We start from the raw sequence: 27,817 nt of genomic DNA, 5'->3' as shown, positions 1-27,817 counted from the left end.
TTAATTTTATCATTTATTTATAAATGTTTAATGCCGCGTACACGCCACCGTTTTTCGGGTTGTAAAAAATGACGTTTTTAAGGGTCTAGAAAAAAACAAAGTTTTTTTCAACCCGATCATTAAAACGGCCTTGCACTACACACGATTGTCGCTTTTCAGTCTGTTACAGCGTGATGAATGTGCTTACTCCATTACGAACGCTGGTTTTAACAGAACGAGGGCTCCTTTTTATAACTTGCTTCTGAGCATGCACATCTTTTTTTACGTCGTTAAAGCCCACACACACAACCATTTTTTACAACGTTAAAAACGACGTGAAAAATTAGAGCATGTTCGAAATTTTTAATGCCCATTTTTTACATCGTGAAAAATGCTCTAGAGCCCACACACAATCGTTTTTAATGACATAAAAAAAAAACGTAATTTTTTACAACCCGAAAAACGGTCGCGTGTATGCGGCATTAGACTCCGATGACGCGTTTTAGATGTCACTTTTTCCCCTTGCATTTTTTCCACTCTGATTGGATGTTCTTTTTTAGAAGTATAGAACATATTTAGTGTCTTTGCTGTAGTTCTTATTGCAGCCATGTGTTATTTGTGCTGTGCTGAGTTTATTTAAAACCTAAAAAATGTATTTGCAGAAAACTCAAGACAGCTGATGGAGAAGCTTACTTTGAAAACTACCTCGAAGCTGTATTTAGTCTTTATGTGCTGGTAACTACTGCTAATAGCCCTGATGTCATGTAAGTTGTAACTGTATTAATTTAACAGTTTTATCAGCAGGATACCTATTGTACAGTTTCCTAAAATTGGATTAAAGAACATAAAGTCTCGGTTTACACTGATGCAGTGCAGGATTTGCAGCGATTCCTGTGCGTTTTCCACTACATTACATTCGCACTCCGCTCTGATATTCAGCACTGCGCTATTTTAACTGGCAATGGTGTGGCCATGCAACACTGTACCCAAATGAAACTTATATAATTTTTCTAAGCTTTCTTATGGTGGTATTTGTTACCACAGTACTTGCTAAATAAATGAAAAAGTACTGAACATTTTGAAAAAAAAGTTTGTCTGTTATATAGTTTTGCAAACAAATAATCTTTCTTCATAAAAATAGGCCAAAATGTAGTCTGCTGCACTTCTTTGATTAAACATCCAAATCAGTCTATATTACTCTGGGTGTAAATTTTATATAGTCTACAAAGCATGGTGTGTATATATATTTAAAAATTGATCAATCCTGATGTACTGAATATCTATTTCATTTCTTGAGGCCCTAAAATACCAGGACAGTACAAATATCCCCAAATTACCCCTTTTTGGAAAGTAGACCGTCCAAGGTATTTAGTAAGAGACATGTCGTGTTTTTTGAAGTTGTAATTTTGTGCCACTTTTTTATTTATTTTTTGGAAAATGAAGAAATTAAAGCAGAGTTCCCCCCTAAAGTGGAACTTCCTCTCATCTTATGCCTCCACCCCCCCCCCTCTCTGGTGCCACAATTGGCACCTTTTGGGAGAGAGGGGGGACCGGATACCTGGTATCCTTTCCCACTTCTGGGAGTTTGGGCCACGGCCCGTGATGTCACCGCGGAGTTCCCTTCTCCTCCCCTGGCCGCCGGGCCAATAGGAGAGAGGAGCGGGGCCTCGCGCATGCGCAGTAGGGTTCCTGGCGTAATGGCATCTGAAGGTCAGTGGGATTTATTGGGCATATGTTGTCCCTCAAGTTGATGTGTTGAAAGCAATAAAAATGGACATTGCAGTTTGTGTGTGTGTGTGTGGGGCATAGCTCAGACCAATCGGGGTATCAATGCTGACCCGTGTCCACAGCCTAAAGAGCCTACAGTGAACACATGAGCATTAGAACTGGACCACGGAGCAATAGAAAAAGGTGGCCTGGTCTGATGAATCACGTTTTCTTTTACATCATGTGGATGGCCGGGGCCATTTTCGTCACTTACCTACCAAAGAGATGGCACCAGAATGCAGTATGGAAGGAAGGCAAGCTGGTGAAGGTAGTGTGTTGCTTTGGGCAATGTTCTGCTGGGAAACCTTTGGGTCCTGCCATTCACATGGATGTTACTTTGACACATACTGTACCACTTACCCTAAACATTGTTGCTGTCCAAGTACACCCCTTCATGGAAACCGTATTCCCTGATGGCAGTAGCCTCTTTCAGAAGGATAATGCAACCTGCCACATGGCAAGAATAGTTTAATGAACACAAAATCGAGTCGCACACATACTCCAAGGATGCTAAATGGAAGAAATTACCTGATGTGAAGGTAATTGGAGGTTCAGGTTCTTTTTTTACAGTGCAACATGGCATTGTGGTGGAGCCTGTCGTTCTCTGACACACAAACTGCTTACAGATTCCAGGGTAGTAAAGTACCCTTTCAGCTTCAGTACACGTGAGCTGACAGTTCTGGAAAAAGTGGGAAAATGGTACCCTCCAGCAGACCAGTATATAGCCCAATACAGGATTTGTGGTTCACACTCAAAAATATATATCATTTATATGATGGAGTTTCAGAAAAACAATATATATTTTGTTTTTGTCATATATAATGTCTTGGTTTATATATTTAGTGGTCTAAAATTGCATTGCAATTGTACAGCTTTTATAGATCTCACTGTAAGGGTCCTTTCACACCTGCGGACCGTATGTCTGTATTTCATGCATCCGTTTTCAGATGAAATACGGACATACATGTATCCCTATGGGATAGCGGGTGTCAGTGCATCCGATCTCATCGGTCCCCGCTATGGTCCTTTTCTGCAGACGGAGGAAAATCCTATTTTTCCATCCGTCTGAGGATCGGATCGGATGAAAACGGACAGACAGTCCGCATCCGATTTCCCCCCCCCCCCCCCCCCATAGAGGAAAGCGGAGATCTGACAGGGCGGTCCCTACACAGTGTGCAGGGGCCGCCCTGCCATCTGCCAGATCAGCGGGGATCAACAGAGCGATCCCCGCTGAGCAAGCAGATGATAAAGGTAAGGATCCTCACAGGATCTGTACATGTGAAAGGGCCCTAAAACGTAAGTGAAGGATCATTATCCACTTTTCTGTATGTTTGTAATTAGTATGCAAAGTTTTGTTGTCATGTATTTCTTTAATATCTTGTTTTCAGGATGCCAGCTTATGACTACAACTGGTGGTATTCCATTTTCTTCATTGCCTACATCATTTTGAACACTTACATCTTCATGTCAGTCTTCTTGGCTGTTGTGTACAACAATTACAGGAAGCACTTAAAGGTAGATCACTCATAATACAATTAAAGGAATTAACAAATTGCTATACTAATAAGATCGGTAGAGAAACGTTGGTTGACTATTTGAACTACATTAAGAGCCCATTCACACCAGAAGCTGCAAGTTTTTGCATGCACAGTATTGTGCATTGTGCATTTACATGCATTTGCATGTATTTTCAGTGCATTTTTCTTAAGCTTGCAAGTCTTTTGAGGTAATTTCCATCTTCTTTTTACTTTGGAATTTTATGTGCACTATTTTTGTGCATTCACATTTTTTCATTGCAATAGTGTGAACTATGCCCATAGGATAACCCTGGATTCTGGACTGTCTATGCCAGGGGTGTCGAACTCAATTTCACAGTTGGTCGCATCACCATTATGATTGCCCTCAAAGGGGCCGGTTGTATCTGTTAGATTAGATGTCCAGCACATCCCCTCCCCTTACATTAGATGTCAAGAGCCACCCCACCATCAGAAGTTAAGTCCCCCACTCCCTTACATCACAGTATACCCTCTTTCCTTTTGCTGCTGCTGGAAAGAAGCTGAATGCAATGCTTGAATGCAGAAAGTAAGGGTCTGGAGGAGGACCAGAGGAGGGCTGGAGCTCTCCTGCAGTTGCAGGAGAGGTGCGAGGGCCACATGAAATGGCCAGGAGGGCCGGATTCAGCCCGTGGGCCTTGTGTTTGACACCTGTGGTCTATGCAGTTGGAGTGCAGTCAGAAATGCACCCCACTGCATCTGGTGTGAAGGGGCCCTTAATCTGATCTTATTAAAAGTACAGCCATGTGAATGCAAAAACTTACAAGGCTTTCGGAGCTAGATCCTAGTCAGCTTTTTGACTAAAGGTGTTTCCTTTTAACTTGAAAAGTAATCTAAAATACAAATGATTAAATGCCCAATGTATCCGTTCTTATAGGGTCCTCATTTGGGGTATAAGGTTAATATCAAGTGAGGCTCCTGATATTTTTGACTTTCTATGTGGCTCGGTTTTTGAATTCATGTAATGGATGGGTGATTCTGTCTATCTTCCTTGAAAACTGTCCTATCCACACAAGCCTGGTGGTTTACATATCCTTTTTATCCCTGCACCAGATATATATTTATTTTTGTATAATCTATACTACCTCCTATTGGTACAATTTAGGTGTACTTGGCGCATTGTGCATCCAGAAAGTATTCACAGCGCTTCACTGTTTCCACATGTTATGTTACAGCCTTATTCCAAAATGTATTAAATTCATTATTTTCCTCAAAATTCTACAAACCATACCCCATAATGACAACATGAAAGAATTTTGTTTAAAATCTTTGCAAATTTATTAAAAATAAAAAATCTCATGTACATTCACAGCCTTTACCATGACACTAACAATTGAGCTCAGATGAATCCTGTTTCCATTGATCATCCTTGAGATGTTTCTACAACTTGATTAGAGCACACCTGTGGTAAATTCAGTTGATTGGACATGATTTAGAAAGGCACACATCTGTCTTTATAAAGTCCAACAGGTAACAAATAGTGCATGTCAGAGGACAAACCAAGCCGTGAAGTCCAAGGAATTGTCTGTAGACCTCCGAGACAGGATTGTATCGAGACACAGATCTGGGGAAGGGTACAGTAAAGAACAAACCATCTCTGCAGCACTCCACCAATCAGGCCTGTATGATGGTGCCCAGACGGAAGCCACTCCTCAGTAAAAGGCACATGACAGCCGCCTGGAGTTTGCCAAAAGGCACATGAAGGGCTCAGACCATGAGAAACAAATTTCTCTGGTCTGATGAAACAAAGATTGAACTCTTTGGCCTTAATGGCGAGCGTCATGACTGGAGGAAACCAGGCACCGCTCATCACCTGGCCAATACCATCCCTACAGTGAAGCATGGTGGTGGCAGCATTGTGCTGTGGGGGTGTTTTTCGGCAGCAGAAACTGAGAGACTAGTTGGGATCGAAGGAAAGATGAATGCAGCAATGTACATAGACATCCTTGATGAAAATCTGCTCCAGAGTGCTCTGGACCTCAGACTGGGGCAAAAGTTCATCTTCTAACAGGACAATGACCCTATGCACACAGCCAAGATAAAAAAATAAGTGGCTACAGGACAACTCTGTGAATGTCCTTGAGTGGCCCAGACTTGAACCTGATTTACCATCTCTGGGAAGATCTGAAAATGGCTGTGCACCGACGCTTCCCATCCAACCTGATGCACCTTGAGTGGTCCTGCAAAGAAGAATGGAACTGTCCTAAAACAGGTGTGCCAAACTTGTAGCATCATACTCAAAAAGAGGCTGTAATTGGTGCCAAAGGTGCTTCAACAAAGTATTGAGCAAAGGCTGTGAATACATTATGTGATTATTTTTTTTTGTTTTGTTTATTTTTAATAAATGTGCAAAGATTTCAAACAAACTGCTTTCACGTTGTCATTATGGGGTATTAGTTGTAGAATTTTGACAAAAATAATGAAGTTAATCCATTTTGGAATAAGGTTGTAACTTTACAAAATGTGGAAAAAGTGAAGTGCTGTGACTACTTTCCGGATGCACTGCACTTTTATTTTGATATATTTTTTATACTTTTTATTGTGTTGTGTGGAAATGTCAATTAGTCAGATATTGATAAATGCAGTTTTACTGGCTTTTTAATTAATGTTAGTTAAAGCCATTGGGGCAGATTCACGTACCTCCGCGCATCTTTACGCCGTGCGCAGCGTATCTAAGATACACTACGCTGCCGTAATTTTTTTTTTTTTCGAATCCTCAAAGAATTCGTGCCGTAAGTTACGGCGGCGTAGTGTATCTTTGGCGGCGTAAGGGCGCGGAATTCAAATGGATGTAATGGGGGCGTGTTTTATGTAAATACGTTGTGACCCGATGTAAACAACGTTTTTTTTTTAACGGCGCATGCGCCGTCCGTGGGGGTATCCCAGTGCGCATGCTCGAAATTAAACCGGAACAAGCCAATGCTTACGACGGTGATGTCATTTTACGCAAATCCTTATTCGCAAACGACTTACGCAAACGATGTAAAAAAATTCAAATTTCGATGCAGGAACGACGGCCATACTTAACATTGAGTACACCACCATATAGCAGCCGAACGCAAACGACGTAAAAAAAATGCACCGGCCGGACTTACGTTCGTGGATCACCGTAACTAGCTAATTTGCATACTCGACGCGGAATTCGACGGAAACGACACATATCGGCCGACGGAAAAAATGCACCAAAGATCTGGCGGCATACTAAGACGTACGCCTGTCGGATCTATCCCAGATGCCGTCGTATCTTGTTTTGTAGATACAAAACAAAGATGCGACGCGGGAAATTTAAAATTACGCCGGCGTATTAATAGATACGCCGGCGTAATTCTTTTGTGGAACTGCCCCATTGTATTCACATCATAGAATGAGAGGTGGAATCTCAAGAGAGATTGTAATGTGTATTTAGAGATAATTATTAAACCTTTTTGTATAAAGGAGTCCAGGTTTTTTTGGTTTATTTTTTTTAACCACTGTGTAATTTTGAATTCATATGAAAAAATATATGCGTTTAGAGATCTGGATTTCATCCATGAGGCCTAAGGTGTACCTGTGCCCAGACTCTGGACATTAAATTATCTACATCAGGGGTGCTCAACCTATGGCTGCGGAACCCTCTGAGGTGGTCTGCGACCTCCTCCTCTTGGGTGGCGGGTTGCCAATCTGCCATCCCAGAGAATCAGAGTGGATGAAGCCAGACCATAAGAGAACAGGATGCTTCCTCTATAGCGCTGTGTCCTGTCCCAGGCAAAGTTCCTTTGGTATCACTCCGCCTGGGAGAGGAACCTATCTAACAGGTAAAATGTCAGTTTATTAAACATCACAGTTAAAGGGGTTGTAAAGGTTAATTTTTTATTTTCTAAATAGGTTCCTTTAACCACTTAAGGACCTCTTCACGCGGATATACGCCGACAGAATGGCACGGCTGGGCGCAATCACGTACCTGTACGTGTCTCTTTAAGCCCAGCCATGGGGTCGCGAGTGCGCTCGTGACCCGGTCCGAAGCTCCGTGACCGCGCCCGTGGGATCCGCGGACCCGATCGCCGCCGGTGTCCCGCGATCGGTCACCGGAGCTGAAAAACGGGGAGGGGTGTGTGTAAACACACCTTCCCCGTTCTTCATTGTGGCAGTGTCAGTGATCGTCTGTTCCCTGATATAGGGAAAGACGATCACTGACGTCACACTTCCAGCCCCGCCCCCCTTCAATTAGAAACGCATATGAGGTCACACTTAACCCCTACAGTGCCCCCTAGTGGTTAACTCCTAAACTGCAATTGTCATTTACACAGTAAACAGTGCATTTTGATAGCACTTTTTGCTGTAAAAATGACAATGGTCCAAAAAAAAGGGGTCAAAATTGTCCGATGTGTCCGCCATAATGTCGCAGTCACAAAAAAAATTCGCTGATCGCCGCCATTAGTAGTAAAAAAAAAAATATTAATAAAAATGCAATAAAACTATCCCCTATTTTGTAAACGCTATAAAATTTTCATTATGCTTTTCAAAAACATTTTTTAATCGTGAACCTTTATTTCATTGTGGCCCACGACCAGTTACCAAATAACTTAGGTGGCTTTGTTCTTCAAAAGGTTGAGCACCCCTGATCTACATGGTTCCTAAAGCTCAGCTCTGTGTACAGCAAAAAAATTGAAAAATACTCCTGCAGTAGTCCCCCGCACCTAAATGCTCTTTATGTCTAGAGGGTTGCAGAAGTGGATGTGTTGCCTACCTAGCTCCCTTGACCCATGTGATCAGTCAGCCACGTCTGTAAACTGCTGTAGGCAATGGTTGCACTTTTGCCTCCACAACACATAATACAAGTTTATTAGCCTTGCACTGTACGGATTGACTCTGTGGTTTGGTCCAGAGACCAGTGTTTGTACTGGGTAAAAAGAGGGCCAGAACCTATTGAATCAGCTAAGCAATGCATCCTCTATAGCAGGGGTGCCCAACCTTTTGAAGAGTGAGGGCCACTAAAGCGACTTGGTAACCGGTTGCGGGCCAAAACAAGTGGAATGGACGTATGACAGGTCTGTGTCAATGCTCCATATGCAGAACGGATACAGACACAGCCCACACTACTCTTTGGGCCCTCAAATTCAATCCGCCCAGTTGAAAGGGGACAGATACCCTTCTGATTATTATTATTTAACATTTTTTTAAGTGTATCGGATTGGAGGTAAGCAGGGTTGAATGGAGGGTCTGATTGGGTCCTAATGCTGCTTTCACACTGATGCGCCACGTGCACCTGTGGCTTTCCTGCAGGTTGGCTGCACTTTGCCATAGACGTCTATCACATCCTGATGGAATAGTGGACTTTCTGAAAGCGCACCAAACCCACAGATAATAACAGAAGTCTATGGCTCAGTGCAGGTAACCCGCAGGTGTAGGATTAGTTTGAAAGCAGCCTAGTAACCACTGCAGAACAGATATGCCCATACATACACTGTTATTTCATTAAAGCGGGAGTTCACCCATTTATGAATTTTTTTTTTTTCTCCCATAAGGTTCCTGCTCGTTCGGTCTAGGGGAATCGGCTATTTGTAGTAAAATATGAGCTGTACTTACCCGTTTTCGAGCTGCATCTTCTTCCGTCGCTTCCGGGTATGGGTCTTCGGGAGCGGGCGTTCCTTCTTGATTGACAGCCTTCCAAGAGGCTTCCGACGGTCGCATCCATCGCGTCACTCGTAGCCGAAAGAAGCCGAACTTCGGTGCGGCTCTATACTGCGCCTGCGCACCGACGTTCGGCTTCTTTCGGAAAATCGTGACGCGATGGATGCGACCGTCGGAAGACTGTCAATCAAGAAGGAACGCCCATTCCCGAAGCCCATACCCGGAAGCGACGGAGAGGATGCATCTCGTAAACGGGTAAGTACTGCACATATTTTAAAATAAATAGCCGATTCCCCTAGTAAAAACGAGCAGGAATCTAAGGGGGAAAAGTGCCCTCTAAGGGTGAACCCCCTCTTAATAAACTTACCTTTAATAACAGTCTTCTATTCTGTTTCGCCTTCTGTTGCTGTCCCAGGCAGAGATAATTTGGCATCGATTGTGACAGGAGCTTGTGCTGTACAGGAAGGATCAGCTCTGCAACTGCTTGCTTTATCTACCTTTGGCTTCATTCACAACATTGATGCTCTGGGATGGCAGGTCGGCAACCTGCGATCTGGGCTTGCCAAACCACCGTCCCAGAGCCGGTCGCAGGCCACATCAATGGGCTCCGCGGGCCACTGGTTGGGCACCCCTGCTCTATATTGTATAACACAAACAAGGCACCACATGCTAGATAGCTGACTTAACCACTTAAGAACCGGAAGATTTGCCCCCATAATGACCAGGCCAGTTTTTGCGATATGCATGTCGTGCGGCGCTGTACCCAAACAAAATTTACGTCCATTTTTCTCCACAAATAGAGCTTTCTTTTGATGGTTATTCGATCACCTCTTATTTTTTTTTTTTTGCACTATATACAAAAAAAGAGCAACTACCGGTATTTTGGGAAAAAATTTTTTTTACTTTTTGCTATAATAAATATCAAAAAAGTTGCGCAAAATGTATAGCGTCTACAAAATAGTTGTGGCATTTTTATTATTATTTATTTATTTTACTAGTAATGATCAGCAAATTTTAGCGGGACTGTGACATTGCAGCGGATAGATCGGACACTTTTGACACTTTTTTTTCTTTTGGACAATTGACATTTTATACAGCAATCAGGGCTAAAAATAGGCACTGATCGCTGTATAAATGTCACTGGCAGGGAAGGGGGTTTATACTAAGGGGCAATCAAGGGGTTAATTGTGTCCTAAGGAGGTATTTCTAACTGCAAGGGGAGTGTACTGACGGGGAGTAGAGAAAGATCGCTGTTCCTGATCACTAGGAACAGCAGATCTCTCTCTACTTCCCTGGCCGAATGAGGATCGGTCTGTTTACATGGAGTGATCGCGGGACGCCAGCAGATGTCGCAGCCGCCAGCCACGTGAATCAGGTCCAGCCTCGCAATGCGGGCACCCCCTATAGTCCTTAATGGCCGCCGTACAGCTTCGGCAATTCACGCAGGGGAGGTAACCTGCTGCCGTATAACGGTGGTGGCTAGTCGTCAAGTAGTTAAAGTGGTTGTGAACCCCATTCATGAAATCTAACCTGGGCCCATATATCTGTAGTGTTTACTTGCCTTTATCCAAAGCTATATGTCCCGTGTGTTTTTGCTGCTCCGTTCCACTGTTATTAGCATGATAACTTCAAACAAGTTTTCTGACACACACGATAAAAGCAGCTGGAAATTTGTGATAGATAAGCAGAGAGCTTGTCTATTCACAGTACAGCTCTGCAAGTTTCTTTCTGCCTATGTGGAGAGAGGGTGTGTGCCTTTCCTCCAATCAGCTCTCACACAATGTATGCCCAGACTCCACACCCACTGCTGAAATGGTAAAACAGATTTCTAACACGATGTGCATTCTAAAGAATGCAGAAAGCTAAAGACAGTAGATATATATGTTAAACGTAATTAAGGAGATTTATTTTATCTCTTGGTATCATCTGAGGCTATTCACTTCACTAGGTATAGGAGAGGGTTTACATCCACTTTAAACTAACAATTCACATAGAAGATTATGAAAGCAGTAAGTGTGACTTACGCTAACTCACCCTAAGCTGTAGATCAGAAAATTCTTTTGGGAAATCTCTGAGATCTCAAACGTTTTTCAAGAGTCCCTCCATGGTAAAAAGATTGAGAAAGGCTGGTTTATTTTTTTGAAGTTACACTGAATACATAAAACACCTGATGCTAGATTGACTGTGCCTCTAAAGCAAATCGTTTTTTTTAATCGAAATCTTGAGAGCAGAAATCAATAGCAACCAATCGGAACTCATGCTGTTTTAGTCAGACCAGTACAGAATGAATCATGATTGAATTCAGTGGGTTACTGCAGGTATATCATAAAAGCTCTAAGGTATTTTTTTTTCTACTTGTTTAATTGGTATTTAGTTATAGCCTATCAGCTGAAAATTGTTACATTTTACTTCCAGAATGAAATCCGTAAGCTAGCTTACATGAAGCGTCGTAAGATGGCCGAGGCATTTAATGCACTCAAAGTGAAAGAAGATTCAGATTTTGTTATAACCGAGGCCACATGGAACAAACTGGTGAAGTTGGTGGCACCAGATATCAGTAACTCTCACAGAGAACTGCTGCTAAGAGTGTCTAAAGAAGAAAACCAAAGATGTGTGGGTGAGTAAATACAAGCTCTAAATCCTTTTAGATACTCTATGATAAATCACTGGGAAATTTATCAAAATTAATGTAAACAAATTTCCTTCACTGGATTGAAACATTTTTGTTTAGGCGGTTTCTCGGGGAGAGACTTGATGACCAAACAGGACAGGGAATGCTTTTTAAATATCTAACCCATTCTTCCCTAGTATCAGGTGAACACGCCTTGTATAAGAGATCTGCTCCCTTTTGCCATCTGTATTTTCAGGGTACTACTGTGGTAATTTATACCTGTGATTTTAAAAAGAACCTCTGCTCCTGTAGATCTTAAAGTAGAAGGCTAGTCAAATACAAATAAGCTTACACCTGCCCCAACCCCCATTCTAAGCCTATCAAGAAAATATGTCTATACTTGCCTATTCTGAGAGAACTCCAGCCCAGTCACATGATTGGCTTCCAGCGGCCGGCTTCAGTGAAGTGGAGAGATCACCAACAGCTGCAATGCTTATGCAGTACCGTCACCCATAGGCTTATTATGGACCATCAGTGTCTGCTGTACCTCTTTTACATTAAAGGCGGTGCTGGGGGCTGATCATGTCACCGAAATGGAGTGCCCTCATAATAGGTAAGTATACAGATCTATACCTTACAGGATAGTTAGAATAGGACTTAGAATGGGGGTGAGAACAGGTTTAAGCATCAATAGTATTTGACTGGACTTCTACATTAACGTGTCAATTTTTTTGGGAGAAAAAACATGTATTTCCCCCCCCTCCTTTACCAATCAATTTTTGGAAAAAACAAATGGGATGTTTTGGCGCACTGTGATGGAGCCACCCAGGTATACAATGAATAAAGGCAGGTGTAATTGAAAGTCCTTAAAGTCCAATGAGTCCAAAAGTTCACAAAAAGCTTGACTCGTGGCAGTGGATTCATCAAGAGCTAGAAGATACTCTGTGTGAATGTGAAATGGAAGAAGATCCTCTACAGGTGAAACTCGAAAATTTTTAATATTGTGCAAAAGTTCATTTATTTCACTAAGGCAACTTAAAAGGTGAAACTAATATGAGATAGACTCATTACATGCAAAGCAAGATAGTTCAAGCCGTGATTTGTCATAATTGTGATAATTATGGCTTACAGCTCATGATCCACAATCTCAGAAAATTTTAATATTGTGAAAAGGTGCTATTCTAGGCTCAAAGGGCCCTTTCACACAGAGGGCCAGTGGGGATCATCCGTAAATCCCCGCTGATCTGTCGGCGGACAGGGCGGTCCCCGCACACTGTATCAAAGCACATTAATAGAAAGTTATGTGGAAGGGAAAAGTGTGGGAAAAAAAAGGTGCACAAGCAGCAGGGATGACCGCAGCCTGGAGAGCATTGTCAGGAAAAGGCCATTCAAAAGTGTTGGACTTTCACACGGAGTGGATGGATCCTGGCCATGGGCTTCAAATGTCGTATTCCTCTTGCCAAGCCACTACTGAACAACAGACTTCAGAATCGACTTACCTGGGCTAAAGAAAAACAGACCTGGGCTGTTGCTCAGTGGTCCAAAGTCCTCTTTTCTGATGAGAGCAAATTTTGCATCTTATTTGGAAACCAAGGAGCCAGAGTATGGAGGAAGAATGGAGAGGCACACACTGCAAGATGCTTGGAAGTCCAGTGTGAAGTTTCCACAGTCTGTGTTGATTTGGAGAGCCATGTCATCTGCTGGTGTTGGTCCACGGTGATTCATTAAAGCGGGAGTTCACCCGGAAAACATTTTTTAACATTAGATTTAGGCTAATTAAGGGGAGCAGAAACGGGTATTTTTTTTTAAATCAATGCCGTACTTACCGTTGTAGAGTTAGATGTTCTCCCGCCACTTCCGGGAATGATCTTCGGGACTGGGCGTTGCTATTTGTGGCGGGAGAACATCTATCTCTACAACGGTAAGTACAGCATTGATTTAAAAAAAAAAATACCCGTTTCTGCTCCCCTTAATTAGCCTAAATCTAATGTTAAAAGATTATATTTTGGGTGAACCTCCACTTTAAATCCAGGGTGACCGCAGCCGTCTACCAGGAGATTTTGGAGCACTTCATGCTTCCTTCCACAGACGAGCTCTATGGGGATGCTGACTTCATTTTCCAGCAGGACTTGGCACCTACCCACACTGCCAAAAGCACCAAAACCTGGTTCAATGACTGTGGGATTACTGTGCTTGATTGGCCAGCAAACGTGCCTGACCTGAACCCCATAGAGAATCTATTGGGCATTGCCAAGAGAAAGATGAGAGACGTGAGACCGAATAATGCAGAAGAGCTGAAGGCCGATATTGAAGCATCCTGGTCTTCTATAACACCTCAGCAGTGCCACAGGCTGATGGCTTCCATGTCACGCCGCATTGAAGCAGTAATTGCTGCAAAAGGGGCCCAAACCAAGTACTGAGTACATATGCATGCTTCTACTTTTCAAAGGTCCGATATTGTTCTATGTACAATCCTTGTTTTATTGATTGCATGTAATTTTAAAATTTTCTGAGATTGTGGATTTGGGGTTTTCATGAGCTGTAAGCCATAATGATCACAATTATGACAAATAACGGCTTGAACTATCTTGCTTTGCATGTACTGAGTCTATCTCGTATATTAGTTTCACCTTTTAAGTTGCATTAGTGAAATAAATTAACTTTTGCATGATATTCTAATTTTTTTCGAGTTTCACCTGTAAGTGTAGCATAAAAAACAAACAATTTTATTTCCACAAGTAACTCGCAAGAAACAGCATGGAGAACGCTCCTCTAGCTACAAGCACCCCTGTCTAGTTCCAGGTCGATCCCACTGATTGTAGATCCCTGGAAGGCTGTCTTGAGCTGTGCTGCTGGCTCTCAGCACTTCCTGGCCAGCTTTCTGTTGTGATGTCATCTCCACCTGCCCAGTGGACCCAAGCCGGCCAGGAAGTGCTGGAAGAGTTATGTTTAGGCCTTTCAAAGAATGAGTATTTTGATTGTCTGCAAACCTCAAGAAATTAACACAGGTCCTTTCTTACACAGGGAAGAAAGCCTTTATCCGTTTAGCTGACTTGTTAAACATTAAAGTTATCACTGTGAAGGCTCGAAAACATCCAATTGAATGCTGGCTGCCTCATTTGTACAGAAGTGCAGCAAGTCGCTTTATACGCTGGGTCGTCCATCATAAGTAAGTTTCCCTGATAGAAAGTGCAGTAATAACAACTTTTCTCATGTGCTTGCTACACATTTCTTATCATTTTTTTCCATTTCAGGGGGTTTGTTTATGCTTTTGATGTGATCATTCTAATCAATGCCATTTTTATTGCCCTGGATGACCGAAACCCACTAATATCCCATGCAGAGTGGGGGTTCCTCTCTCTCTACGTTATAGAAATTCTCCTGAAACTCTACACATATGATCCTAGGACTTTCTTTGGCAAGAATCAGTTTTGGAACTGGTATGTTGTTGTTTTACTTTTTTCAGTTCATAATTCAGTAATAAATTCATTTTCTCTGTGGAAAAAAAAAATCCCAGATATGCCCATTTGTGATTCAGAGTGGATCAAACGTTAACATTTGGGTCCTGACATTGAGCTCACATTTCTTCTTTGACTATTTATGTAAATGCACAGTACATATTGCTGAAATGTGAAGTTGTACTATTATGAAAACATGAGTGGAGATTCAGTTTCTTACAAATGCCTTTTCAGACTGGTCCTCTTTAACAACTTAAGGACCGGAAGGATTTGCCACCTTATTGACCAGGGAATTTTTTGCGATACGGCACTGCACCGCTTTAACTGACCATTGCACGATCGTGCAACGCTGTACCCAAACAAAACGTCCTTTTTTCCCCGACAAATGGCTTTCTTTTGGTGGTATTTGGTCACCTCTCCATTTTTTTTTTTTTGCTATAAACAAAAAAGGAGCGACAATTTTGAAAAAAAATTTTACTTTTTGCTATCATAAATATCCTAAAACGATTTATTTTTATATTTTTAAAAACAGTCAGTTTTAGGCCGATAATATATTCTTCTACAGATTTTCGGTAAAAAATATCGCAATAAGCTTATATTGATTGGTTTGAGCAAACGTTATAACATCTACAATATAGGAGATAGATTTATGTCTTTTTTTTTTTTTTTTACTAGTAGTGGCGGGGATCAACGATTTTTAGCGGGACTGCGACGTTGTGGCAGACAGATTGGACACTTTTGACACTTTTTTGGGACCATTCACATTAATACAGCAATCAGAGCCAAAATAGCTACTGATTACTGTATAAATGTTACTGACAGGGAAGGGGTTAACACTAGGGTGTAATCAAGGGGTTAAATGTGTTTCCTCATGTGTGTTCTAACTGTAGGGGGATGGGACTGCCTGGAGGAGGAGACCAATCGCTGTTTCTAAACTTTAGGAGCAGCAGATCTGTCTCTCCTCCCCTGAGAGAACGGAGATCTGTTTGTTTACACTGACAGATCTCCGTTCTGTCAGGAGCAATTGCGGGTGGCCGACGGGCATCGGCTCCAGGGCCATGCGCGCGCCCTGTAGAGCACTTAAAGCGGCCAACGTACCATGAAGGCGATTTCCCCACGGGAGCCAACCTGCCGTAGTATAACAGTGGCAGCTGGTCCTTAAGTGATTAATTTACAAGCATGGTTGTTTTCTTAAAATTTTCTAATATAAATAATTAAAGTCCAGTTAAACTTGGCTGAATACATTTCAGGTTCATCAAAACAAAAGGTTTCCAATTCTTACAGTTGCCAGAATGCTGTCATGAATGAACTCTGCTTCCTATGTTAAAGCAGTGATCTCTCTGAAGAGATCCACCACACCTCTTTGGAATCACAGCTAGAGCTCTCCAGTCAGCATGGGTGTGAGCTTTGCTGTTTGCACAGCTGTAGGCCTGACTCGGCAGGTAGTGTTAGACCTCTGCATAGACCACTGCCTCCACATAGAGAATGGGTCTATTCAGCATGTTGGCAGGGGATATGCTTTTCTACTCTTTTCTAATGTGGCTGCTTTTCAAACAAAACAATCTTATTTAAAAAAAAAAAATTGTTATACAAATGGTTTAAATAAGAATTAACCACAATAACATTATTGACATTGGCATATCACAATTCTACAGTAGGCTTGGTGACTGTGGATCAGACTGTCATTTACTTTTTTACAATGTGTGAGAGTAAAAGGGAAGGAATGGAGCAAAGGAGGAAATGTATACAGTAAAATGCCTAAGTTGGATATAGTAGAAGTGTTCCCTCCTGTCTGGGAAAGAAGAAGAGAACCGTTTTTATTCTAGAAAATACTATCTTGCTTTAAAAATCGATTAACCTGTATTGGGGAAAAAAAAAAAAGACACTGGCCCGGATTCACGTAGCACTTACGCCGATGTATCTCGAGATACGCCGCGTAAGTACACATATGCGCCGTCGTATCTATGCGCCTGACTCTGAAAGCAAGATACGCCTGAAACTAGGCTTCATCCGACCGACATAAGTTTCCTACGCTGTTGTATCGTGGGCGCATATTTACGCTGGCCGCAAGGGGCACTCCCATTGATTTACGATTCGAATATGCAAATGAGTGAGATACGCCGATTCACAAACGTACTTGCGCCCGGCGCATTAATATACGCGGTTTACGTAAGGCGTACATCCGGCGTAAAGTTATTCCACATATAGAAGGCGCATCCGATGCAAAGGTATGGACCACTGAACTGCCGTCGTATTTTACATCGTTTACGTAGTACTACGTGAATAGGGCTGGGCGTAGGTTACGTTCAGTGATTCGACGTATCTTAGGCCCCGTACACACGGCCGAGGAACTCGACGTGCCAAACACGTCGAGTTCCTCTGTGAGTTCAGGGATGAAGCCGCCGAGGAGCTCGGCGGGCCGCCTTCTCCCATAGAACAACGAGAAAATAGAGAACATGTTCTCTATTTTCTCGACGAGTTCCTCGGCGGCTCCATCGGGCCAAAAGTATACAGACGACAGAGTTTCTCGGCAGAATCCGGGTTTGAGCGAGTTTCTCGGTGAATTCTGCCGAGAAACTCTGTCGTGTGTACGAGGCCTAAGGCGTTCGTTCCGACGTGATTCTGAGCATGCGCACTGGGAAGCGTCTACGGGACAGCGCATGCGCCGATCGTTCGGCCCATCATTTGCATGGGGTCACGGTTCATTTAAATGTATCACGCCCACTTCCACCTACTTTGAATTAGGCCAGTTTACGCCTAGGAATTTACGTTACGCCGGCGCAACGTTGGGAGCAAGTGCTTTGTGAATACTGTGCTTGCCTCTCTGTGTTAAGTCGGCGTAGCGCATATGAGATGCGCTACGCCGGCATAAAGATGCGCTCAGGTATGTGAATCCGGCCCATAGATGCCAGTTCGTCTTCCTTTTTTTTTCTTTTCTGGCAGAACACTTTTTTCCCCACTTTAAATTGAAAAATGAAGCCGATCCATACAATGTAAAGCATTTAAACACTGTATTGGATCAGATAACTTGGATTGGATTTATTTTCATTCAATAAGTTTATATTATAATTATTTAACAGGATTATGTGAAAGCAAATAAAGAAATTGTGAATGTAGAATAACAATTGGTAAGATAATGAACTTGTCTCTGGAATTTAACAGTATAAGAACCATAAGAGCACTTGCCAGGGGGGTGGAGGAGGTGGAATGGGAGGTAGCACAGGGAAAAGGGCAACTTAAAAGTGCAGTGGGGGAATGTCCACAAGGCTGCCTGAATCGGACCAAATGGCTCTGATTAGGGATATAGGTTACCAGCTGTCAGAGCAGAAGCAGACTCTGTGTAGTGATGGGGAACCTTGGCACCCCAGGTGTTTTGGAACTACATTTCCCATGATCCTCATGCACCCTGCAGTGTAGTGGAGCATCATGGGAAATGTAGTTCCAAAACATCTGAAGTGCCAAGGTTCCCCATCACTGCGAGCAAAGCGACGCCAATATGTTCGTAAAGATAAACAGGCGTGTAGTACAATTAGTAGCCACAGGTGTCCCTTTTCATCTTGCTGGGCACAAATCGCTTTTGGTCTGGCCGCTCTGGTGGTATCCGAGGCTCCAGTCCAGAAGAGGGGTTAGCCATTCAAGCTGTCAGCGCGTCCACGTGCGGGGGCTGAAGGTCAGGAGGCGTGGCTAGGCTAGCTCCAATTCGGAGCATCCGGGTTCCTTCTTCAGGCTCCAAATGCGAGCTGGCCTTGCCACACCCCCTGACCTTCAGCCCCCCACACATGGAAACGCTGACAGCTTGCCTGGCTAACCCCTCCTCTGGACTGGAGCCTCGGACACCACCGGAGTCTCCGGACCACAAGGGATTCATGCCCAGCAAGATGAAAAGGGACACCTGTGGCTACTAATTGGTACTACACGCCTGTTTATCTTCACTAACAAGTTGGCACCGCTTGCTGACAAACCTGAGCGCTGTACCCCCATTGCTATTTTGTTGGCACCGCTTTGCTCTCTTGTCTCTGGAATTAACACAGAGTAGTTGTCAATTTCTGTTCAATCCCATGTTACATTATCATAACAAAGTATTAAATAAATAAATAGTATAGACAATGATGAAAGGGTAAGTTGCAAGTTACATAAATAGAGCATCTTAATAAGCATAACCTATTTTTATTTTCAGGGAGGGACATGTAAAAGTGTCTAACTTTGGATAATGTGTGGAAAAAGGAAAATAAATGGAGACAAAAAAAAAGGGGGGGGGGTGTAGGGAATTCCAACCTTCCCAACCTTTTTTTTAGGTTGTTTTTGTAGAATCAGACTGAATTTTTTATTTATTTTATTTTATCTTATTTACTCATGTCTGCATACTGATGCCTACTAAATGCTTATCTATAGGCTGCAATTGAATAGTCTTCAGCACAAATACAAACCAGTATTTGCAGCATTAAATGTGTGGTTGCTTATGTACCAATCCCTGTCAATAAAGATGTTTAACATCTTCTATACTATTTTGATAGGTTTGACACCTTTATCATCATTGCTGCCCTTATTGCCACCATAGTCAACTCGGGACTGAAATCAGGTATGTCTCTCACGTATGCAGCTGGAACCTTGTCTAAATGGACTTTTCATATCAATAAAACAAATTGGATATGCACTGTTTGTTTAATTTGAATGCATATTGTGTTGCCACACAAGTACTTATTAAAGCTAAAGTTTACTCGTATACTGCTGCTAGTTGGTTTTTAATTTTAGCAATTATAGCTTGTATTTTGTAATTTTGATACTACATATCCCGATAATTTGCATGTTTGCATAATTATTTAAATAAACTTAATTGACCTTTATCATTGTCCATCACTGCCTTGGTAGCCCTCTTTTTATCCCCAGGGATACTCTATCTTGGTTTCCTCTGTGGCATAATTTTATTTTTATATGCAGGTTCCTTGGCTACGGTGGTGACCTCCAGAGTGGAGGAGTGACTATTTATAGGTCCTTCGGGATTTTTGTATTTGATATGCTCACCTTTTGAGGTGTTTGTATATATGGTATTTATTGCCTGTTAGTTACAGACACAAAAAGTGGTTCTCTTAGCCCCCCCCCCCCCCCGCCCTCGTCCTCCAACACATTAAATGGAAGAATGTGGAATGGGAGAAAGTGGTATATTAACATAGGGGCTGCCCTAATAGATTATTAGGGCAGACCCTTCACCTAACACCAACCCAGTTGGTCTTGGATTGGCGTCTATGCTAAAGTAAACGTGAAAAATGTACAGAAATGCCAGAGGTAGCTAAACGGTGTAAAATACTTTGGTGCTGATTGGTATGAGATCATATCCATTGTACAGTTTAACAAAAGGATCATAGGAAATTTTGTATTTATTTCCTATGATCCTCAGTTCTATCTATTGGCCCTAATGCAGTATTTTCCCAAACCATTCGATTTTTATTTTTTCTATGAATTAATAATATTTGATGTGTAGAGGAAATGCAAAGAACATTTGATTTTGCCCCATTGGCAAAGGACAAATGTACCAGCAGTTTTACTGTGTGTGTATATATCTATATATATATATATATATATATATATATATATATATATATATATATATATATATATGTATGTATGTATGTATGTATGTGTGTGTGTGTGTGTGTGTGTGTGTGTGTGTGTGTGTGTGTGTGTGTGTATATATAATATAATATAGCTATGGGTTTTTTTTTTTTTCGAAATCACATCCCATACTGTGTTGAGACTGAAACATTGATTTGATTAAACCTATTTTTTAGTACTATGTATAAAATGGAACACACTTTGCATTGTTTGTATTTTTTTTATATATAAATTTTAAGTGCAGCAATACATAGTTTTTCTTATGTTATGTATTTGTATATTTCATACATGTATATAAATGATAAGTTCATGTTTGTAATGATATATTTTAGTGTGCTGATACACAAGCGCCATGTACAGTGCATTGTAAGGGGGTAGGGCCTATTCAAACTCTCTCCATAAAACTTTATTATAAGAAAAAATTCCTTTATTTTCCTAAGTGGCTGGTAGACATTTTAGTGCTGTGGTTTTTAGTATTTTTAAAGGGAAATTTTTAGGACCCATTCACTCCTGTGTGAATAGCTGTGAATGAGCCCAAAGTGATGTGCATGCAGAGCAGATTACTCGTATGCCTCGTACACACAATGAAAATTGTGTGATGACGGGCTATTGACGTAAAATCCGACTGTTTTGTACGCTCCATCTGACAATTGTCGGATTTTCCGCAGACAAATGTTGGATGGCACGCTTTAAAATTTTCCGTGGACAATTGTCCAAATTACAAACACGCATGCTCAAAATCAATGCTCACCAAACACGACATTAATAGAAAGTGCCGAAATGGTGGCGCTAAAAAGCTGAAAACCCGCGTAATTTTGTGTTTGTTGGCCGACAATTGTGTCGTTTTGTTTGCAAGTCAAATTCCTGGCCAGCGCCATTCGGACAAAAGTCCTACGCTTTGTCTGCGGAAAAGCCAATTGTGTGTATGAGGCTTTACAATAGCATCTTGACTATGAATCTAAAAATGTTTTTTTATAGTTAGGCTTGTTCACTATTAAGTGACATCTCTATCATTTTTAACCCTTTCTATTATTATGTGCTACAATTAGGAGGTGATATTTGTTCAAATTATAAAGCTAGCCCTTATACAGTTTAGTGTTTTTTTTTTTGTTGTTGTGTGTTTTTTTTCTAACAATCGGCAATCAAATAGATTCCTCTGGTGGATGGAGACATCTCCCGTCAGCACATTTTATTCTGACTGTTGCACCTGCAGCTTTGAGTAAACATTGATCAGCCACTGCAGTGGCCGAATGAGAAAAGTTTTTCAGCTTGTCCGCTTGACAGAAGTCGATCAAATGACTTGAAGTTCTGTTAGGTGGGGGGGGTCACAGACTGATCAGAATGTGGTCGGTCCCTGCTTAATTTCAAACACTGTATAGCCAGCTTTACAGCTTCAGGTGGCTTTTATTAATATTTACCTGGTGAGTTTATTTCTCTACAGGGAGTCCGTACAACAGCCAGCAGATCCTAGACATTGTCTTCATTCTCCGGGTTCTCCGACTCATCAGGATCATTGACAGTATTCAAAGGTATCTATAGCTTCTGTCTATATGTTGGATACTCACATAGGCTGGTGCATGCATATATACCTTCTGTTTTAGTACATTTTATATCCAGGTCTGTAATAACCATTTAATGAGGATGCAACTTCAAATGGGTAATGTACAATAATGTGGCATCATTTCAATCACACCTCTTCTCAATCTCTAAAAAAGAAGTGGGTCTTGGAGTCAGTAACATTTAAAGGATATTGAAACGTATACATATACAACATATAGAACATAGTAGAGCCAATGCAGAATGATCTGACCAATACCCAGCCAGGTGGTAATTAGGTGTAGTATACCTTCCTGCTAGTCATCTTCCTTCAACATCACTAAGCGTTTGTAATCAGTTTTGTGTTTGAAAGTAAAAGTGGACTTTATGGGAGCTAACACAAGAATGAGAAAAGTTCAGATTTTACATTTCAAATATATTTGCATGTATTGTATTGAAATTAAAGATTTGCATGGACTTCTATTTTTCAGGTTTCGAGTCATCATGAATACACTGATCAACATCCTACCCTCCATGCTGACATTTTGCGGTATTATTTTCGTACGTAGTTTTGTTATGTTAACATTGTTGGCATTATCTCAACATAGGTATAGCTTTTATTTTGTGTGCAATATCAGAGATGTTCAACAATGGACTTATTTAATGTGGAGCAAAGGTATGTGGAGAATAAGCAGTGCAGCTGTCCCTTGCCACCAGTCACGTATCCATGTAGTCCCCAGGAAATCGGAACTTCCCCACAGTTCTTTTTCAAAATTGGTACTTGGTCAACTTTTGTACACCAGATAAAGGAATTTTCTTCCACATGTTCTTTTCTTTAAAAAATAGTTTTTTTTAAATTTTTTTTATAAATCTTGAAAACCGTGCATGGACTTTGTGTGTGTGAGCAAGTTTCTTCTTTTTTTTTTTTTTTCAGTATGTTAATCTGGTTTATGCCTCCATAGGTTATATATTATGTGTTTGCCATTATTGGAATGGAAGTCTTCAAGGACAAAATTCGTTTCTTTCCTGAAAATTCCACAGACCCTTCTGCACTGGAGTGTGGAGCCATCGTCTTGAGGGACTCTGCATTTGCTAAAAGCAAGTACTGCAAAAATAACTTCAATAACATAGGATACGCGTTCATTGTATTAGTGGAGCTGACGGTCGTCAACCAGTGGCATAATATCCTTTTTATTATGAATGTTTTTAAAGCTGAAATTTTAAACTTCTTTTATTTTGCCATCCCTGGTTCCTCCTTACCCTGCTCGTTAACATGCTAAAACCTTTAAGTTTTCATTACATACCTTATTTTAAACACCGTAATGTTACCACTGGATCTCTGTGCAAGGCTGGTGGTAGGTTCCAGCAGAGTGCTCTACTTCTCTCAAGAGCTTTTTGCCCCAATGGAAGCAGTGTGCTGGCTCTTAGGGAATAGTTATGTCCGTATCAAAATGCCTTGATGAGTAGATGCCTATGTGGAGGGGTAGGCGTTCCTAGGCATGCTGCATTTGCATGGTAACACCGACCCGCTTCTATGATTGAAAAAACTGAACTTCAATGAATGAAAGACACAGACCAGGAACCGTAAGGCTGGCAAGGTAAGTTCTAGATGCTTGATGTCCTCCAGCCCAAAAAAAATCTGCAGCTTCTAATTCACACTGTGAGAAGCCCAGAGTGTGCAATTAATCACTTACAGACCATCCGCCGCAGGAATACGTTGGTACTTTGAAGAGGTATACCGCTGTTATGCTATAGCAGCTAGTTACCATAACCCCAGTATCCTCTTGTTCAGTGGGCGGTCCGCTTTCAGATACAAGTGGTCTCTGCGGCAGATTCGCTGCAAGGTCACTTTTATCGGCGGTGGGAGAGGGGGCTCCCTGCCGCTCTCCGGTGCCCTTTGCCGCTTACCGGAGCCGTCGGCAGTGGCGGAGGCGATCGGCTCTCTTCCCTTGCTACGTATGGAGACGAGTAAGGGGAAGATGGCCACCACCCATCTCCATACCACTGCAGGGCGGAAGCGACATCAAAACGTCACTTCCGGCCCAAATGCTCTTTAAGGAAAAAAAATCTTCTTTTTTATTTTTTATTTTTATTACATAATTTTTATTTTTTTATTGCATTTGAGCCTAAATATGAGATCTGAGGTCTTTTGACCCCAGCTCTCATATTTAAGAGGACCTGCCGTGCTTTTTCCTATTACAAGGGATGTTTTACATTCCTTGTAATAGGAATAAAAGTGACCAAATATATATATATATATATATATATATATATATATATATATATATATATATATATATATATATATATATATATATATATATATATATATATATATATATATATTATTTATTTATTTAAAAGCAGTGTCAAAATAAAAAAATAAGTCATCCAGACAAGCTCGCATGCAGAAGCGAGCGCATACGTGAGCAGTGCCCGCATATGAAAACGTGAGGTATCTCTGCGACTGTTAGAGCCCTTGACCTCCTCTGTAACTCAAAACATGCAACCTGTAGAATTTTGTAAACGTCGCCCATGGATTTTTTAAGGGTAAATGTTTTGTCACCGTTCCTCGAGCGGGCGCAACTTTTGAACCGGGACATGTTGGGTATCAATTTACTCGGCGTAACATTATCTTTCACAATATAACAAAAAAAATGGCCGTTTGTAAGACTGCTGCGCAAATACGGTGTGACAAAAGTATTTCAACGACCGCCATTTTATTCTCTAGGGTGTTAGAAAAAAAAACTATATAATGTTTGGGGTTTTTAAGTAATTTTATAGCAAAAAAAATGTTTTTAACTTGTAAACACCAAATCTCAGAAAGAGGCTCGGTCCTTAAGTGGTTAAATCAGAGTAAGCAATTTGAGTACATGAGCAACCTGTACAAGTGTGAGAGTAAAGCGGAGCATAGTAGGCTTTTTTTCTTTTTTTTCAGCCAGTGGGCTGAATATATATATATATATATATCATCTTTACCAACCTACTATGCCGTTAAAGTCCATGACTAGCCCCTAGGTCATTTTCTCTTTAAACATTTTTGTTTAGGACGTGGCATATGTGATACTATCGTGCATCCACATGTGCACTACATGTGAGGATGCACTTATCCTTTTGATTATATATATATATATATATATATATATATATATATATATATATATATATTAATCAAATGGATTCACCCATCCACACCAGTGTAGTGGATGGAGGAATCGTCCCCACTGCAACATTGTCTTCTGACAGTGGGGATTCTCTGCAGTCAGAATACACCTATCAGTGGCTGCAACCGCTGAAGATGAAAGTTTTTTTTTCCAGTCCATCCAACGATCTACTGGTCAACTTCTGTCAAACAGGGAAGGCCACACAGCTCTAAAATCAGCTGGTCCCTGCGTAACTGGCCACATTTTAATCTGCCTGTACATACCTTTTAGGTTATAATTCAGCTAAAAACAGGCTATATAGGCTGTGTGAGATGCATTAGAGTTGTTCTAAAAGATACAGTAGTAATTGTTTAATGCTTTCTAACCTTCTTCAGCATTGTCTGTTGGTACCTTTTTATAGTACCCTTACAGCTCATTGAAACAATGCTTCATTCCTCCTAAATTGTGATGGAATTAAACTCCATTGTGTCATGTATATCAGCATGCCTTTGGTATGTCATAGAGAAAAGCAAAGAAAGTGTGGAAAGAGGTACATTTATTGCTTTTTGCATGAAGACATGGTAAAATGGCCTGGACAGATTTGTTGGTACCCAGAGAAAAAAGATCTTAAAGGGGTTGTAAAGGTAAATGTTTTTTCACCTTAATGCATTCTATGCATTAACCACTTGCCGACCTCCTCATGTAGATATACGTCAGCAGAATGGCACGGACAGGCACATGTACGTACCCGTACGTCCTCTGCTTGACGTGGGTGGGGGGTCCGATCGGGACCCCCCCCCTACATGCGGCGGTCGGTAAGCCTCGGGGAGCGATCCGGACGACGGCGCGGCTATTCGTTTATAGCCGCCCCGGAGCTGAAGACGGGGAGAGCCGTGTGTAAACACGGCTTCCCGTGCTTCACTATGGCGGCGCATCGATCGAGTGATCCCTTTTATTAGGGAGACTCGATCGATGATGTCAGTCCTACAGCCACACCCCCCTACAGTAGTAAACACACACTAAGTGAACACTAAATGTTACAGCGCCCCCTGTGTTTAACTCCCAAACTGCAACTGTCATTTTCACAATAAAGAATGCAATTTAAATGCATTTTTTGCTGTGAAAATGACAATGGTCCCAAAAATGTGTCAAAATTGTCCGAAGTGTCCGCCATAATGTCGCAGTCACGAAAAAAATCGCTGATCGCCGCCATTAGTAGTAAAAAAAAGAAAAAAAAATCAAATAAAACTATCCCCTATTTTGTAAACGCTATAAACTTTGCGCAAACCAACCGATAAACGATTATTGCGATTTTTTTTTTTACCAAAAATAGGTAGAAGAATACGTATCGGCCTAAACTGAGGGAAAATGTTTTTTTTATATATGTTTTTGGGGGATATTTATTATAGCAAAAAGTAAAAAATATTGCATTTTTTCAAAATTGTCGCTCTATTTTTGTTTATAGCGCAAAAAATAAAAACCGCAGAGGTGATCAAATACCACCAAAAGAAAGCTCTATTTGTGGGGAAAAAAGGACGCCAATTTTGTTTGGGAGCCACGTCGCACAACCGCACAATTGTCTGTTAAAGCGACGCAGTCCCGAACTGTAAAAACCCCTTGGGTCTTTAGGCAGCATATTGGTCCGGGCTTAAGTGGTTAAGGTGAAAAAACATCTGAGTATTAGAGGCCCCCCAACCCCCCCTGATTACTTGCCTGACCCTTCGAAAGTCCTGCGCCGTGAACGAGCAGGCTTCTCGGCCGTCTTCCCGGCTCATTCATTGGTTGATTAAAAGCAGCTCAGCCATTGGCTTGCGCTGCTGTCAATCACATCCAATGATGCGGGGGGGCGGGGCCGAGTGATACAGTGAGCTGCTATGGCCGCTGGCTGTATCACGGGAGCGTGCCCGCAAGCACTCAACACCATGCGAACTCGCTCGCATTAAGGTGTTGAGTCCTTGCAGGGGGAGCCGAGACAGCCGCAGAGGGACCCCAGAAGACCAGGTTTGGGGCCACTCTGTGCAAAATGAGCTGCACAGTGGAGGTAAGTATAACATGTTTGTTATTTAAAAAAGAAATATATATTCATTTTAGTGATCCTTTAAATAATTAGACCATAGTGAAATTTTAAAGTAATTAGTATCAATTCTATCTTGTAATCAGTCACTCTGCCTTTTTAATGGAGAAAAATAGTCACTCTGCTGAACTCCACTGAACATGGACCACAGAAAGCAAAGCAGAGTTGTGTAAATAGATCAGAAAGAAAATTATAGAACAGCATGTCAAAGGTGTAGGCTATAAGACCACCTATAAAAAGTTTAATGCTACTGTTACTACAGTTAGAAAATATAAAGATGTTTAAGGCCCATGCGAGTGTAGCCAACCACCCTGAAAATGGCTAAAGGAAGAAGATTGACCCCAGATTTGAACAGAAGGTGAATGGTAGACAAAGCACAAAGGAAAACTTCCCAAGAGATACAAAGTTGAATCCCAAAATCAAGATAGATGAGGGCTGATTGCACCATCCATGACTTTTTGCATAGGCTCAAAGAA

General features: G+C 41.5%; 1 protein-coding gene across 1 annotated transcript in view; it reads left to right on the top strand.

The window, feature by feature from the left end:
• The window catches only part of LOC120937687 (two pore calcium channel protein 1-like), a 73,636-nt gene that overhangs the window by 34,302 nt on the left and 11,517 nt on the right, over nucleotides 1–27,817 (top strand). Inside the window, exons 7-15 of the mRNA XM_040351097.1 lie at nucleotides 642–743; nucleotides 3,135–3,261; nucleotides 11,325–11,526; nucleotides 14,545–14,689; nucleotides 14,775–14,960; nucleotides 19,493–19,557; nucleotides 22,030–22,117; nucleotides 22,616–22,685; nucleotides 23,087–23,306. Coding sequence (XP_040207031.1) covers nucleotides 642–743; nucleotides 3,135–3,261; nucleotides 11,325–11,526; nucleotides 14,545–14,689; nucleotides 14,775–14,960; nucleotides 19,493–19,557; nucleotides 22,030–22,117; nucleotides 22,616–22,685; nucleotides 23,087–23,306 — 1,205 coding nt within the window. The remainder of the gene's footprint in view (nucleotides 1–641; nucleotides 744–3,134; nucleotides 3,262–11,324; nucleotides 11,527–14,544; nucleotides 14,690–14,774; nucleotides 14,961–19,492; nucleotides 19,558–22,029; nucleotides 22,118–22,615; nucleotides 22,686–23,086; nucleotides 23,307–27,817) is intronic.

Source organism: Rana temporaria, chromosome 4 (genome assembly GCF_905171775.1).
Source record: "Rana temporaria chromosome 4, aRanTem1.1, whole genome shotgun sequence".
NCBI lineage: Eukaryota > Metazoa > Chordata > Amphibia > Anura > Ranidae > Rana > Rana temporaria.
Note: the sequence above shows the minus strand (reverse complement) of the source record. Positions and strands in the feature narration are given on the sequence as shown.